The 18,062-nt window shown below is 41.3% G+C and overlaps 1 protein-coding gene across 7 annotated transcripts in view; it reads right to left on the bottom strand.

The window, feature by feature from the left end:
• The window catches only part of LOC133568194 (anoctamin-1-like), a 198,580-nt gene that overhangs the window by 61,517 nt on the left and 119,001 nt on the right, over positions 1-18,062 (bottom strand). For all 7 annotated transcript variants that reach the window (XR_009809548.1, XM_061919957.1, XM_061919953.1 and 4 more), the window contains one exon: positions 1,152-1,312. Coding sequence is in view for 6 of the 7 variants with exons in the window: in XM_061919957.1 (XP_061775941.1) it covers positions 1,152-1,312 (161 nt within the window). In the remaining variant the exon portion in view is untranslated. The remainder of the gene's footprint in view (positions 1-1,151; positions 1,313-18,062) is intronic.

The following is an 18,062-nucleotide window of genomic DNA, read 5'->3' as shown; positions in this document are numbered from 1 at the left end:
AATAAATATTATATTTCAACATTTCTGTCCATGAGGGTTTGCGCCTGTGACAGATAGTCATTTTGACACATCATTTGTTGTCCTCATTATAAGACTTCTAAAAGGCTTTTAATTTTTTCCCACTCCGGATAGATTTTTTTTTTTGTGGTATTTTAGGTCCAAAATGGCTGTTTCAACGTTTTAAGTTGCCGACCCCTGGACTACTGTAATGCCCTGCTTTCTGGTCTTACTAAAAAAGTTGTTGCCCCTTTACAATTACTCCACAGGCGGACCCACATTACACCGGTTTGAAAATCTCTGCATTGGCTCCCTGTGTATCTTAGGATACATTTTAAGGTTGTTTTTATTGTTTAGAAATGTTTTGGTGGTATTGGGCCTTATCGCTCATATTTGCTTTTACCCTACAAACATTTGTGGACCCTGCGATCCCCTGGCACTCATCTCTTAATTATTCCAAAAGTCAGGACACAAAGTCACCGGATGGTATCTTTTAACTATTATGGTCCCCGTCATGTTTTAAAGAGCATGCTTCAGACCCAATTATTTTTGATTTGGCTTTTGTGTAATATATTTTTAATTTTATTGAAGTTATTAGTACATTTCTATTGTCTTATTAGTTATGCTAGATTTTATTTAGTTTTATCGATTATCTATTTATGATATACATTTGTTATCTTCATATAAAATGTTTTCCTTGTATTTTATCCTTCATTCCGACTCATGGTTCTTACTATTTTATATGTTTTATTATTTCTACTTTCCAGCATTCCTCAGTGAGAGCACTCTGCATCAGGAGTTATTGGCTATGGCTGAGTGGACACTATGTGTCAGCGTGCTGCTGCCTGTGGTCTGTTGATCTCCTAGTGCAGATGGGTTCAGTGATAATGTTTCTTCGCCTAGCATGTACTCAGACATGCATTCATATGTGTGTGCCTGTGTGTTTTTGTGACTGTATGATGAATGGGGATGTGGGTTATCAGGGTATGGTGTTTTGCTTTGTGTCGTATTTCTTTTCTGTATGGAAAGCACTTCATAAATAAAGTTTGATTTGATTGATGGTTAATGCGATACTTTTTTGTAATTAGTTAACTCATTATTTTTGACAGCCCTAATATACAGTATATTATTATATAAAACATTAGTTCACCCACCCCAAAGAGCCATGAATATAGAAAAGAAAACTGTAGCTGGGTTGTCAAACAAGTGACTGGCTCTTGCAGTTCCACAAGCTGAACTAAGTTTCCAGTAGCTGCAGACTTTATCACACATCGGGCACATAGTGATGTTCTTCTCTGGGTTGCAGATCTCCATGCTGTAAGACAGTTTAAATATAAAGTTAAAATGAAAATAACACAAATAGTGAGTGAATAATCCCCTTACCGCTTGCATATTAACAAGGAGATGTCCTGTGTCATTATTAGGCATTTTTTTGGCCAAACAAACTGCACACAAATTCAATATTCGGTGGCTGAAATTAGTAACAGTGAATATTCATATAACCTACCATCATTCCTCTAAATATTATCTGTCCGTTTCCCATTTGGAAGGTGGAAGAACCTCTGTAGGTGGTCATTAGCCAATCATTCTGCTCGTTTATTTAGCTTGCTGGATAGAAAAAAACTGTGCAACTGTGCTTATTGTGGTTGCTCATTATTCTTCTTCTTGACTTAAGTCTGTCAGTGCGCATGGAAACATTGATTGAGTTAAAGTTAAAGTACCACTGATAGTCACACACACACTAAGTGTGCTGAAATTACTCCCTGCAATTGACCCATCCCCTTGGTCCACCCCTTGGGAGGTGAGGGGAGCAGTGAGCAACACCTGTGGCCGCACTTGGGAATCCTTTTGATGATTTAACCCCCAATTCCAACCCTTGATGGTGAGTGCCAAGGAGGGAGGTAACGGGTCCCATTTTGATAGTCTAGGGGGGTGGGGGGGTTGCCCACATCTGAGGTCCTCTCCAAGGTTTCTCATAGTCAGCATTGTCACTGGCGTCCCACTGGATGTGAATTCTCCCTGCTCACTGGGTGTGAGTTTTCCTTGCCCTTTTGTGGGTTCTTCCGAGGATGTCGTAGTCGTAATGATTTGTGCAGTCTTTTGAGACATTTGTGATTTGGGGCTATATAAATAAACATTGATTGATGACTCGGTAGGGGGTTGAATTCACAACCTACTGATTTCAGGGAGTGGACACTAAGCACAAGGTCACTGAGCACGAGTTGAGGATAAAAAGCACATAAATGCCAATATGTATTCCATTCATCAATCCATTTTTTACCGTTTGTCCCTCTCGGGGTCGCGGAGGTGGCTAGAGCCTATCCCAGCTGCATTCGGGCGGAAGGCGGGATACACCCTGGACAAGTTGTCACCTCATTGCAGGGCCAACACAGATAGACAGACAACATTCACACTCACATTTTCACACTAGGGTTAATTTAGTGTTGCCAATTAGCCTATCCCCAGGTGCATGTCTTTGGAGGTGGGAAGTAGCCGTAGTGTCCGGAGAGAACCTACGCAGTTACGGAACACGCACAGTCCACATAGAAAGACCCCGAGCCCAGGGATCAAGCCCAGTACCTTCTTCTTGAGAGGCACACGCATTAACCCTGCTCAGTGGCTCAATTAGCCTGCTCAGTTGCCTTCTGGTTCCACCATGCTAGCCGCCAATAAGTATTATCTATGAAATAGCTACATGCACATTGATTACCTGCAGTGTCTCTGCATGTGTAAGGAGAAGGCGAGAGAAGATGACCACAGCATAAAATGTAAGGGGAATGCATATACAGTGTATGTGTGTGCATATATATGTGTGTGTATATATATATATATATATATATATATATATACACACACACACATATACATACATACACAGAGGTGGGACCAAGTCATTGTTTTGCAAGTCACAAGTAAGTCTCAGGTCTTTGCCCTCGAGTCTCGAGTAAAGTCCCAAGTCAAGACAGGCAAGTCCCGAGTCAAGTCCAAAGTCAAGACTGGAAAGTCTCAAGTCAAGTCCCAAGTCCTGCATTTTGAGTTTCGAGTCATTTCAAGTCTTTTTAACCACAGACTAATACATTTACACAGATTGTGTATGCTTTTAAAACGCTGTATGTATTTACAGTATAATAAAAACAAATCGTGCTGATATTGCACTTCATAATAGCACTATTAACCAGTTATTTTAAACATTTAACTCATTCCTTTACAGAATAAACACATTTTAAAAAACAAGTGCAACTGTACTTATTTGCACAAAGGTGTTAACATTGTATTTCCATGGCATATAGCATTGGAACTAGATCCACAGCAGTTTCTATCCTGTTCTTACCCTATCTCATTGATCTCATCTCATACTGTATGTTTATGTGTGCGTACACATGAAAAACATAACAAATACATGAAAATAGCAAGGAACGGAGTTGTACTTCTTAGAATTCACGGCCCTATGGAAAATTAACCAGCCGCCACTGATTAGGATGCATTCTCATTTTAGGCAAAGTATAAGACAATACTTTCTTAACAGTATAACTGTAACCAGGAATAAGTCTTCAAGTGACAATATTCAAATACTAACTTTGTTGGGTAAGACATAATTTGCTTTTATTCTAAATCCAGTGAAACAGATTTGTGGTTTTAGCTGATATAAAGACTTTCAGGTGTTTATATACGTTTATGTTTAAGTTGGCAGACACTTTTATCCAAAGCAACATACATGAAAAATACACATAAAACAATCACTGTAAACATGATCATTTAAGGGAAGAATGTACTACAAAATATTAATGCAAAATGTCAAGACAGAATAAACTCTCTGCTGTTGCAGCAACAGAAATACAGTCTATGAGATATAAAGATATCTAATGTATTCATACATTGTTTGTGTAGGATATATGCATGAATATATAACCTAATCATATTGTTTTTTCAACTTAGAAATAGCTGACCGTTTTTTCCCCCTTTTTGGGATTATTATTCTCAGTCTTGATCTTGGACGTCTGGTCACTTATAGCATACAAGAATATTCTATTACTGTTAAGCAAACTTTGAACACGCCAAAAAAAATTGTCCTTTATCATAGTTACATGTATGACAAAAAAGCGCGTGAATATCAGTGGTATTCAGTGAGGTAAAATGAATTAAATGTGCCTACAGTTCATTGCTCCTGCCAAATGAATTGCACTGAGTGGCGGGGATCACCACTCCAAGATGGCGGCCGCGCGTCTCGCCTCGTCTGCGCCAGTAGGCAGGAGTGGTCGATGCTGCGTCTACTTATAAGATGTCTATGGTTATGTTAGCAGTGAGTTTACAGCCTCACTGATTTAACTACCCAGCAAATAAGTTACGTTACTCGGCCAATAAATGTTAGCTTACATTCTTACCCTTCTTTGTGCAACTTCAAATGTCGAACGAAGTTGGAAGTTGTTGCGTCTCTGTCTGTAATCCTCGAACGAACTGCATGCTTTGTATACGGCAATTCGTTTTTTTGTTGACCAATTCGTAGTTTTTATACCTGAACAAAACAATTTTTGGCATAACTTTTCCTCACTGTCGTGTTGTTTGAGAGCTCTTCGTTGGTTTTTATGCAATTTGATTGGCTGAATACTGTGTGACGAAAATAACATGGATTTAATTTGATTTGCTGTTGTTCTGACAGGTAGCGCACACACTGTCATCGCACACACGGACAGATACAGAGCGCTCCTGAATAACTTTTTATCGTTGGGTTTTGGGGAAAGTAGCAAGTCATGTCAAGTCAAAAGGCTCAAGTCCAAGTCAAGTCACAAGTCATGGATGTTAAAGTCTAAGTCGAGTTGTAAGTCTTTTTAAATGTTGTCAAGTCGAGTCTAAAGTCATCAAACTTATGACTAGAGTCCGACTCGAGTCCAAGTCATGTGACTCGAGTCCACACCTCTGTACGTACATACATACATACATACATACACTGTATATGATTAATCTTCCTGAGATACAACTACTTCAATCTGTGCTCGGCCAATTGGCCTTCCGGAAGATAGGGGGAAAAAAAGGCAATATCGATTTTTCTAATACGAGAAAGAGAAAACAATGGATTTAAGAACGCCAGACTTTAAGTTTAGCACTTTTCTTCATAAGGAAATTAAGAGTTACTCAAGTCAGTCTGGCCGCAATACAACGAATGGTGGATACCTTAAGTCAGTGGTTCTCAAATGGGGGTACGTGTACCCCTGGGGGTACTTGAAGGTATGCCAAGGGCTACGTGAGATTTTCTTTAAAAATGTTCTAAAAATAACAACAATTTTAAAATCCTTTATAAATATATTTATTGAATAATACTTCAACAAAATATGAATGTAAGTTATGTGAAAAGAAATGCAACAATGCAATATTCAGTGTTGACAGCTAGATTTTTTTTGTGGACATGTTCCATAAATATTGATGTAAAAGATTTTTTTGTAAAGAAATGTTTAGAATTAAGTTCATTAATCCAGATGGGTCTCTATTACAATCCCTAAAGAGGGGACTTTAAGTTGATGATTACTTCTATGTGTAGAAATCTTTATTTATAATTGAATCACTTGTTTTTTTTTTTTTCAACAAGTTTTCAGTTATTTTTATATATTTTTTTCCAAATAGTTCAAGAAAGACCACTACAAATGAGCAATATTTTGCACTGCTATACAATTTAATAAATCAGAAACTGATGACATAGAGCTACATTTTACTTCTTTATCCCTTTTTTTCAACCAAAAATGCTTTGCTTTGATTAGGGGGTACTTGAATTAAAAACATTTTCACAGGGGGTACATCACTGAAAAAAGGTTGAGAACCACAGCCTTAAGTGGCAGAAACAGGTGACAACAAAGGCAAACGCTACAAGACAATACTGTGCCTCTGCATCAGGCTCTCTGCAGCTTGCTTTTCGTTGCATATGTGGAGCGACAGGAGTAAAAAGTCTCTAAATCTGAGTACAGTCTACAATAACACCAGAAATAGATGCTATATTTGTTGCCAGTTGTTTTTGACAAAGAATAAGTGACCAAAATTATATATTTAGAAAATGAATAAATAAAAGTACTCAGCGTGGTTCAGTTAGGAGAGCGGTAGTGCCAGCAACCTGAGGGTTTCTGGTTCTATCCCCAGCTTCTGCCATCCTTGTCACGTCCGTTGTGTCCTTGAGCAAGACACTTCACCCTTGCTTCTGATGGGTTGTGCTTAGGGCCTCACAAGGCAGCTCCCGCCATCAATGTTTGAATGTGTATGAATTTGGAAATAGTGTCAACGCGCTTTGAGTACCTTGAAGGTAGAAAAGCGCTATACAAGTATAACCCATTTACCATTTAATAAGCAGCAACAATTGAAAAATAGAGCTAAACAATAGTTTGTAAGAAAAAGTATGTTAATACTATAATAAATGACATTTTAAATGTATGTATACAATTTCATTGTCTTTTTATAGAAAATGTATGCATTTTAGCAAATGTAATGTCATGTTGGTCACACCCCCACCCCTACAGGTATCGTGGCAATCTCAGGGAAACACTGTATTAGTATTATTGAAAAAGTAAAATAAAAACAATTAGGACTGAAAACCTGGTCACGTTTCACTTACTTTTCCAACTTAGTTCATGACACTGTTTTCAACTTTCCATCTAAATCAATGTGGTCCGTCGCCGAAACTTGTACACTGTCACTTGTTGCGTCTTTGAATTTTTACGTTTTTACCTAGAGTTGTGGTGTTATGGCTTTATGTTATTGTGTTGTAGGATTTGCATTTGTTGCGACTTTTCTCGTCCACCATAGCTGTTTACTAAAGTAGGAGTAGTAGCAGGTGATACAAGTTACACTGCCAATTTAATTTGAAAAGATTTGTTGGCACTTAATTTCTCAGAGAGAAATTAAGTGCCACGTTAATTCAACCTAAAGAGATGTTTTTTATACTACAATTGTTTTACATTGTAAAATGTTGATGTTGAAAAACAGCAAATGCAGAAGTTAATTCTACTGTTAAGATGTTGTTTATGTATTTTTATTGAAAAATAACTGAACATATTTCCTCTTGTTAACTCAACCCAAAGTGTTGGTTACACTTTATTTAAATAAGATGTACAAAACCCAAAACCAGTAAAGTTAGCACGTTGTATAAATCGTAAGTAAAAACAGAATACACTGATTTGCAAATCCTTCTTAACTTATATTCAATTGAATAGACTGCAAAGACAAGATATTTAATGCTCGAACTAAGAAACATTTTTTTTTTGCAAAAAATCATAACTTCGAATTTAATGGAAACACATTGCAAAAAAAATTGGCACAGGGGCATTTTTACCACTGTGTTACATGGCCTTGCTTTTTAACAACACTCGTTGGCCTAAACATTTGGGAAATGAGGAGACCAATTTTTGAAGCTTTTCAGGTGGAATTATTTCCAATTCTTGCTTGATGTACAGCATAAGTTGTTCAACAGTCTGGGGTCTCCGTTGTCGTAGTTTACGCTTCATAATACGCCACATATTTTCAATGGGAGACAGGTCTGGATTACAGGCAGACCAGTCTAGAACCCAAACTCTTTTACTACAAAGCCATGCCGTTGTAACATGCAGAATGTGGCTTACTATTGTCTTGCTGAAATAAGCAGGGATGACCATGAAAAACACATTGCTTGGATGGCAACTGATTTTGCTCCAAAACCTGGATGTACCTTTCAGCATTAATGGTGCCTTCACAAATTTGTAAGTTACCCATACCTTGGGCATTAATACACACCCATACCATCACATATGCTGGCTTTTGAACTTTGCGCCTGTAACAGGACGGATGGTTATTTTCCTATTTGGTCCAGAGGACACGACGTCCACAGTTTTTAAAAACAATTTGAAATGTGGACTCGTCAGACCACAGAACACTTTTCCACATTACATCAGTCCGTCTTGGATGAACTCGGGTCCAACAAAGCCGGCCGCATTTCTGGATGTTGTTGATAAATGAATTTCGGTTTGCATAGTAGTTTTAAAGGCCGACTGAAACCCACTACTACCGACCACACAGTCTGATAGTTTATATATCAATGATGAAATATTAACATTGCAACACATGCCAATACGGCCTCTTTAGTTTACTAAATTGCAATTTTAAATATCCTGCGATGTATCCTGTTGAAAACGTTGCGGAATGATGACGCGTGCGCGTGATGTCACCGGTTGTAGCGGACATGTTCTTCCAGCCCGATCCAAACTATAAGTAGACTGCTTTAATCGCATAATTACACAGTATTCTGGACATCTGTGTTGCTGAATCTTTTGCAATTTGTTCAATTAATAATGGAGAAGTCAAAGAAGAAAGATGTAGGTGGGAAGTGGTGTATTGCAGATGCCTTTAGCAACACAAACACAGCCAGTGTATCCTTGTTTACATTCCCGAAGGTGAAGCTTTACTATGGAACAAAGCGGTCAAGCGAACATGGTTCCCGACCACATGTCAACCGGCAGGTTTCGGTGAGAAAATTGTGCTAATAAGTCGGCTTACTGTAGACATGAGCGGAGCTTGCGTTCTCCTGCAGCTGCGGAGACACTGGCGGTCACCACACCCAGGGCCACACCCCTCCGACTTTCAGGTACCATATAATCTCACTAAAACACTGGTAACACAATAAGCAAATAAGGGATTTTCCAGAATTATCCTAGTAAATGTGTCTAATAACATCTGAATCGCTCCCACTGCCTTCACCTTTTTTTTCCCTTTTTTTCTAGTCCTTCACTCTTACTATCCTCATCTATGAATCTTTCATCCTCGCTCAAATTAATGGGGAAATCGTCGCTTTCTCGGTCCGAATCGCTCTCGCTGCTGGTGGCCATGATTGTAGACAATGTAAGGCTGTGAGGAGCTCTACAACCAGTGACGTCACGCGCACATCGTCTACTACTTCCGGTACAGGCAAGGCTTTTTTATTAGCGACCAAAAGTTGCGAACTTTATCGTCAATGTTCTTTACTAAATCCTTTCAGCAAAAATATGGCAATGTCACGAAATGATCAAGTATGACACATAGAATGGACCTGCTATCCCCGTTTGAATAAGAAAATATCATTTCAGTAGGCCTTTAACTTGCATTTACAGATGTAGAAACAAACTGTAGTTACTGACAGTGTTTTTTTAAAGTGTTCCTGAGACCATGTGCTGATATCCTTTACACACTGATGTCGGTTTTTGATGCATTACCGCATTACGTGCAGTGATTTCTCCAGATTCTCTGAACCTGTTGATGATATTACAGGCTGTAGATGGAGAAATCCCTAAATTACTTGCAATAGCTCGTTGAGAAATGTTATTCTTAAACTGTTCGACAATTTGCTCACACATTTGTTCAAAGTGGTGACCCATCCTTGTTTGTGAATGATTGAGCATTTCATGGAAGCTGCTTTTATACCCAATCATGGCACCCACCCGTTCCCAATTAGCCTGTTCACCTGTAGGATGTTCCAAATAAGTGTTTTATTAGCATTCCTCAACATTCTCAGTCTTTTTTGCCACTCGTGCCAGCTTTTTTGAATAATGAGCTTTTAAGTGGCCACATTTTCTGCCCATCACTGGTCAATAGTGCTTGAATAATTTAGGCTATCCAGCCATTCATACAAATACTTTAATTTGTTTCCACGTAAAACAAAATCCAAATGTTAAAGCTGTGACAGTTTAAATTGCGTCGTGATGCTGCACCATGATCAGACACATATCGGGGAATCACTGAAAAAGGACAGGTGAAGAAAGATAGCTGAGATGGATAAGATATTTAATCCTGATTTTCAAAGCTTAGACCAAAACACTAAAATTTTAACAATATGATCGTGAATATGTAGCAACTGCACTGCTAACTAGTTTATACTACTATAAAATAAGCAAGGATTGAATAAAGGGGTCAGAAGATAAAGGATGAGCTCTAGAAGGGAGAGGCAGGAAGCTGAATTTTAATTTGCTTTTTGCTATTAGCACATATATTTTAATATTTACAGGACATATACTTTGTAGTGCAGAATTATGTAAAGTGGATAGACAATCAACCATATGAATGATGAAGGATACATTTGATGCCAACTTGAATGACATCATCAAGAACATCCCCCCGAAGGAACATCTAATCATCCTTGGTGACTTCAATGCGGGAGTGGGAATCTGACCATGACTCATGGCCTTCCTGTCTTGGACACTTCGGAGTTGGCAAAGTCAATGAGAACGGGCAACGGCTACTAGAGTTGTGTTCCCACCATAATCTTTGCGTGACCAACTTTTACTTTCAGATGAAACCACAGCACAAGGTGACATGGCGCCACCCTCGCTCAAAGCATTGGCTTCAGCTAGACATGATCCTGATCCGAAAAGCCAACCTCAAGTTTGCGCTCGTTACTCGTAGTTACCACAGCGCAGACTGCGACACCGACCATTCACTTGTCTGTTGCAAGATCAAGCTACAACCAAAAATGTTTCAAAACTCCAAACAGAAAGGCAAGCCCCGCATTGATTCCATCAGCATGCATCTTCTAGAGAAAGTAGAAGAGTTTGCCAAGTCCCTCAACAACATCCTGTCCGAAGAACACCAGCACTACTCCGCCTCCAAGAAATGGGGCCACAGGGAGGCCATTCAGAAAACAGCCCCTGCAACCTTTGGGAGGAAGATCTTTAAAAACGACTGGTTAGTTGCCAAATACACCGAGATGACCCCTGTCATTAAAGCAAAGCGTGCTGCCCTTACTGAATACAAACGCTCCCCAAATGAGAAGTCCCTGCAAGCACTGAGAACTACAAGAAGCAAAGTGCAACAGACTGCAAGACATTGTCCCAATGAATACTGGCAACAACTCAGTGAATCCATCCAGTCTGCAGCTACCTCAGGTAACATCAGAGGGATGTACGAGGGCATCAAGGCTGCTCTGGGCCCAACACAGAGCAAAACAGCCCCCCAAAGGCCACCAGCGGGGAAGTTATTACTGACAAGGGGACGCAGTTGGACAGATGGGTAGAGCACTATTCAGAACTCTACTCCAGAGAGGAACACTGAAGTCGCCTCAGCCCTTGATGCCATTGAACAGCTGCCCATCATTGAGGAATTAGATGCTGAACCAACACTTGTTGAAGCGATCGACAGCTTAGCGATTGGCAAAGCACCTGGTACTGATGGCATTCCCCCAGATCTCATCAAGCGCTGTAAAAACACCCTCCTGCAGCCTTTGCATGATGTCCTCTGCCAGTGCTGGAAAGAGGGAGCCGTGCCGCAGGACATGAGAGATGCCAAGATTGTCACCCTTTACAAAAATAAGGGCGACAGGAGCGACTGTAACAATTACAGGGGCATCTCCCTCCTGAATACGGTAGAAAAACTCTAAGTCGTGCTTGTGCGCCTTCAGATACTTGCTGAGCGCGTCTACTCGGAATCTCAATGCGTCTTTCGCGCCAAGCGCTCTACAGTGGACATGATATTCTCCCTACGCCAACTTCACGAGAAATGCAGGGAACAACAGAAGCCCCTGTACATGTCCTTCATTGACCTGACCGAGGCTTTCGAACTGGTTAGCAGAGAAGGGCTCTTCAGCATCCTACCCAAGATTGGATGCCCTCCAAAGCTCCATAGTCTCATTAGATCTTTCCATGATGACATGAAGGCAACCATCCAGTACGAGGGTAGCATATCCAACCCATTTGACATTAAGAGTGGCGTAGAGCAAGGTTGCGTCCTTGGTCCTACCCTTTTCGGCATCTTCTTTGCCCTGCTCATCAAACATGCTTTTGGGACTGCAACAGAAGGGGTGTATCTACATACAAGATCTGACGGCCGACTTTTCAACCTAGCCCGTCTTAAAGCAAGGACCAAAGTCCGGGAGACAACCATCCTGGACATGCTCTTTGCTGATGATGCCGCCGTCATTTCGCACACTGAACAAGAACTCCAGTGCCTTATGGACAGATTCTCGCAGGCCTGCAAAGACTTTGAGCTTTCCATCAGCCTAAACAAGACCAATGTGCTGAGTCAGGAAGTGGACACTCCACCAGCCATCACAATCGATAAGCACCAACTTGAAATCGTACACCAATTCACTTACCTGAGATCCACCATCAGTGACAATCTGTCCCTTGATGGTGAGATCAACAAACGTATCGGCAAAGCTGCCACAACCCTACGGCGCCTCATTACCTGCGTCTGGAAGAACCGGAAGCTGACAACTCCTACCAAGATGGCAGTGTACAACGCGTGCATTGTCAGCACTCTTCTCTATGGCAGCGAAACATGGACAACATACTCCAAACAGGAGCGCAACTAAACACCTTCCACATCCGTTGCCTTCGCCGTATCCTCGGCATCCATTGGAATGACAAGGTGACGAATGCCCAAGTCCTCCAAGGCGCTGGTCTTCCTACCATGTTCATGCTGCTCAAACAACGCAGGCTGCGTTGGCTCGGCCACATGTGCCGTATGGAGGATGGACGTATCCCAAAGTACATCCTGTATGGCGAACTTGCCTCTGGCAAGAGATCTGTTGGCCGGCCGAAACTGCGCTTCAAAGATATCTGCAAGCGGGACATGAAAGCCCTGGAAATAATCACTGAACATTGGGAAGATGTAGCGGCTGACCGCAGCAAATGGCGCAGTGTCCTTCACAAACAGCTGAAGACTGGCGAGGAAAAGATCCATGCCACAGCCAATGAAAAAAGAACCAAGCGGAAGACAAGCACTCCTGCAGTTGCGCCTTCCAGCTACATCTGCAGTAAATGCGGCCGTTTGCCTCTTCCACATCGGACTCATTAGCCACAGCAGGCATTGTCGTTGAGTTTAAACATGACCTCTGGACCGACGCAGTATCCATAGTCGTTACGACTGACAGAGGCCTAGAAATATAGTGAAGTGAAGTGAATATTATTTATATAGCGCTTTTCTCTAGTGACTCAAAGCGCTTTTACATAGTGAAACCCAATATCTAAGTTACATTTAAACCAGTGTGGGTGGCACTGGGAGCAGGTGGGTAAAGTGTCTTGCCCAAGGACACAACAGTAGTGACTAGGATGGCGGAAGCGGGAATCGAACCTGCAACCCTCAAGTTGCTGGCACGGCCGCTCTACCAACCGAGCTATGTCGCCCCAATACAACACATAAAACCAATTGTATTATACTTTGTCAATTGACTTAACTAAACTATTTTGGCAAACATTGATTGTGATTCATTGTCATTTCCAAGAGCCACAATAGACAACCATTTAATGCGTCACACTTTGTGATACAATTTTTTCCATTTGCTTACACACAATTTTACTAACTGTGTGTCTTTTTTCAAAAGATATACACACTTTTCCAAACATCACATTCAACTTTCTTAATTCCTAGATTATTTGCAAAATGACACACTTTGGTCAAAACATATGCCCATTCATCAAAATAAAGCAAGTATTTGTAAAAATGCAGTTTAATTTTCATCTCACTCACACATACTTCAAATGACAAGACATTATTGCAGTGAGTTACCCAGAACATTGGGAAATTCAAAACACATTTGTAAAAAACCCTATTTTACTATAAGAAATCACGTTTGGGGCATTTTCTCGACCTCTTTAGCATATGTGATGGATAACAAAATATATTTGCAAATCTTTAGCAATCCTCATTGTTACTTTGAAGTGGGTCTATATGTAAGGACCTAAAGAGAAAGTAAAAATATCCTGTAATCTTTCCAACAACTGCTCAATAATGATGCTGCAAACTGAAAATATTTATTTTTACCAAAGACAGGTAAAGTAACATATTGCAGTAGTCAACAATGACATGCAGTACAAATTAAAATCTGAGACAAATAAAAAGGTTAGAAAGAAAATCTTAAAATATATAAAAATACAGCATAAACTATAGACCACATGTGCAGACTTAGGCAACAGCAACTCTATGAAAGAACATACTCAAATGTCTCAGTTACTGAATCTAATCATCACAGGCCCGTCTAGCTGGAACAGGCCATAGTATTTCATCCACATCACATGTGCAAGATGGGAAGGTGGGTGTAAAGCATTGTGTGAAATATTTCGCAAAAAGTGAGAAAGCAGAGGCCATGCTTAATATTAGGAAAATATTCCACAGTTTTTTTTCTTATTGTGTGTAGACTTAAACTTTGTGAACATTTAAAATGTAGTCCATCCATCCATCCATTTTCTACCGCTTATTCCCTTTCGGGGTCGCGGGGGGCGCTGGCGCCTATCTCAGCTACAGTGTGTAAGCAATTGGAAAAAACTTTAAGAAGCAGCTATTTTTAATTACACATTTGACCAACAGGTGGTGTCTTGTGCCTAAGCATGCATTTAAGCTTAGAGCAATGCTCTAACCAATTGGCTCAAGTGGTTCAATGCCTCATGAAGCTTTATCTCCTGGGGGCTCAGCCTACACTGTCACTAGAATCAACGTATGTTTATGCTGGTGTCTACAACAGAGAAAGAGGAATGGTGCGTATAGTTTAAACTCAGTGATATCACCAAGACTGAACGTCTGACATGAACACGACTGCTCGAAGAAATGTGTGTCTTTTCTCTTTATGAAATAGGAACAGCAGCATGTGTCATAATATCCTGTGGGGATGAGAAGCAGATGGAGGAAGATGAAGAGGCCTCAAGGTCTACTCGAAAGTCATTCTTCAACTTGTTTAGGCTGACCATATTCTGAAACCCCAAAAAGAAGACACATATATGCGTGCCAAGACGGGCAGCACGCCAAAACCGGAACTAGGTGAAAATTTGCCAATGATACTTGAACTTGCTTTATAAATAATACAACCCCCATTTCCGTGTGAGTTGGGAAATTGTGTTAGATGTAAATATAAACGGAATACAATGATTTGCAAATCATTTTCAACCCATATCCAGTTGAATACGCTACAAAGACAACATATTTGATGTTAAAACTGATAAACATTTTTTTTGTGCAGATCTTTAACTTTAGAATTTGATGCTAGCAACACGTGACAAAGAAGTTGGGAAAGGTGGCAATAAATACCGATAAAGTTGAGGAATGCTCATCAAACAGTTATTTGGAACATCCCACAGGTGTGCAGGCTAATTGGGAACAGGTGGGTGCCATGATTGGCTATAAAAGCAGCTTCCATGAAATGCTAAGTAATTCTCAAACAAGGATGGGGCGAGGGTCACCAATTTGTAAGCAAATTGTTGAACAGTTTTAGAACAACATTTCTCAAGGAGCTATTGCAAGGACTTTAGGGATTTTACTATCTACGGTCCGTAAAATAATCAAAAGGTTCAGAGAATCTGGAGAAATCACTGCACGTAAGCGATGATATGACAAACCTTTGACCCCTCAGGTTGTACTGCATCAAAAAACGACATCAGTGTGTAAAGAATATCACCACATGGGCTCAGGAACACTTCATAAAACCACTGTTAGTAACTACAGTTTGTCGCTACATCTGTAAGTGCTAGTTAAAACTCTACTATGCAAAGCGAAAGCCATTTATCAACAACACCGAGGAACGCCGCGGGCTTCGCTGGGCCCGAGCTCATCTAAGATGGACTGATGCTAAGTGGAAAAGTGTTCTGTGGTCTGACGAGTCCACATTTCAAATTATATTTGGAAATTGTGGACGAGGTGTCCTCCGGAACAAAGAGGAAAATAACCATCCGGATTGTTATAGGCGCAAAGTTCAAAAGCCAGCATCTGTGATGGTATGGGGGTGTATTAGTGCCCAAGGCATGGGTAACTTACACATCTGTGAAGGAACCAATAATGCTGAAAGGTACATACAGGTTTTGAGCAACATATGTTGCCATCCAAGCAACTGTATCATGGAAGCCCCTGCTTTTTTCAGCAAGTCATTGCCAAGTCACGTGTTACAAGAGTGTGGCTTTGTAGTAAAAGAGTGCGGGTACTAGAATGGCCTGCCTGGGGTTCGGGGGGGGGTGTAGGGTTAGCGGGGCGTCTGTGACGTGCAGTCAGGGGAGGCAGGTGAGGCGGGGCCTCACGTGACATCATGGAAAGAAAAAAAAATTAATAAGAAAAAATATTAATTAAAATGTTTTATGTATCCAGTGATTATACTTCATTAAGTTATTTTTCACTTTATAGGGTGTACCCCGCCTTCCGCCCGATTGTAGCTGAGATAGGCCCCAGCGCCCCCCGCGACCCCGAAAGGGAATAAGCGGTAGAAAATGGATGGATGGATGTAAGTTATTTTTCATTTAACTTCACCAGATTATTCTAATTAAAAATTTCAGATTTGCCGTTCAAATACTGAGAAGAGACTTGCGTGAGTCAGCAGCCAGTTGAGCCTCACCATGGATTGCACACTGACTCTGCTAACTGCTGGCTGCTGTGCAGTAAGACCGTATTGCTTTATGAATTATATTATACATTTCCATAGTTTAGTTAGCTGAGGTATATAATGTACAGTGTATTTTGTCAACAACTGTATGTGTGTAACGTACTTCTTGTGCTGCGAAGACGCACTGTGTGAGGCACCAGTTCTCCCGCCTCCTGGTGATAGAGGGCGCTAGTGATCCCAGGGATCATTCTTGCCACAACTCTGCTGCAGAAGAAGTGACATCAAGCAGCAAGAGTAAGCAGTCTGTGTTTATTTTTTCCTCTCCCCTGGACTTTTTAAACGGATGATTACATATCTAAAATAAAACAGTTTTCTTAACTGGACTTTCAATCGAAGCAGAAGGTACGTAATAATTAAAGGAAGACCAACGCCCGAGCTAAAAGGTTTGCATCAGACAGTGATCTCCATCAAGACAGAGAGACTTTTAAAACTGAAGAAGGATAAGGGAAACTTATAAACAAGTTACCTATGTTTTTACATTGACTTCATTTATAAGTAAAGGTAAGACCATAATAACATTTTTTTTAATTAAATGTGCTTTTTTTGTGTGCTACATTTTGTATGTGTAAAGAATGCTGGTATGAGCTGTTAAACATAACCCGTTAACTGCTGCCAATCAAATGGTGAATAAGATACTTGTTGTGTATTGTCATTTCCCTGCCTTTTCCTTTTTTTTTTTTAATGGTGTCTGTTTTTCTTCAGTAAATTGTCCCCAGCGAGGCCCACCTGCAAATAATTCCTACTGAGGTATTTAAGCTCGTCACCGACAGCTGGGTCCTGCCGGTTATTTTCTCCTGTACCTCCCACGTGCAGACGCCCGTTCTACCTCATCAGCCTTAGTACGTTGTGTTCCCTTATTCCTGCAATTCCTCACCTCTTTGTGTCAACGCCATGGCGGGACACCAAGACCCTTGCCTAAATGCCCTGGAGACACAGCTGGGAAGTGTACTCACCGCACTGCAGGTGATGACTCCACCCTCGGCCAACCCAGTAGTCCAGCTACCCAATCCTCTACTCGCGGATGATCCGCTGCCTAACAACATCCCTCCTGCTACTTGTCCTCCACTCTCCAAGCCCGAGCGATTCTCCGCCGAGTCAGGTGATGTGCGATCCTTCCTCACCTAGAGTGAGATTTTTTTGAAATTGTTGCCAACTTCTTTTTACTCCGAAAGAGCTCGTGTGGCTTTTTTCCTTGTCCCATGAGTGGCAGGGCATCTGCCTGGGCTACCGCGGAATGGGGGCCTCAATCTCCCGTGTGTGCCTCGTACGCCGCTTTTGCCAAAGCCATGGAGAACATTTTCCAGCACAAAAGATTAGGAGGCAGCATGGGCATTACTTCGTCTACAGCAAGGACAGCTGAGCGTCACGGACTTCGCCATCGAATTCCGAAGACTCGCTGCTGAGAGCGGATGGCCTACTTCCGCATTGTCAGACGTCTTCTCCCTCGGCCTCGCCGATCGAATCTGGAAACAGATGATCCAGCATAGGACTGCCGACAGCCTTGATGAGCTCGTCGCTCTGGCGGTGGAGATTGAAAATTGCCTCATCGACTGGGAGAGAGAGAGGTCCCAACGCCAGGGACTCCGCGCTCCGACACATAGTGGGAGTGGCCATGGAGCGCGTCAAATTACAGTTGCGCCGATACCCGGTGTCGACACCCTGCCGATATCACACGAAGAGGATCCCATGCAGCTCGGAAGAAATCGTCTCTCTCCAGCTGAGAGAGATCATC

The sequence above is a fragment of the Nerophis ophidion genome, linkage group LG14, assembly GCF_033978795.1.
Source record: "Nerophis ophidion isolate RoL-2023_Sa linkage group LG14, RoL_Noph_v1.0, whole genome shotgun sequence".
In the NCBI taxonomy this organism is placed as follows: Eukaryota; Metazoa; Chordata; class Actinopteri; order Syngnathiformes; family Syngnathidae; genus Nerophis; species Nerophis ophidion.
Note: the sequence above shows the minus strand (reverse complement) of the source record. Positions and strands in the feature narration are given on the sequence as shown.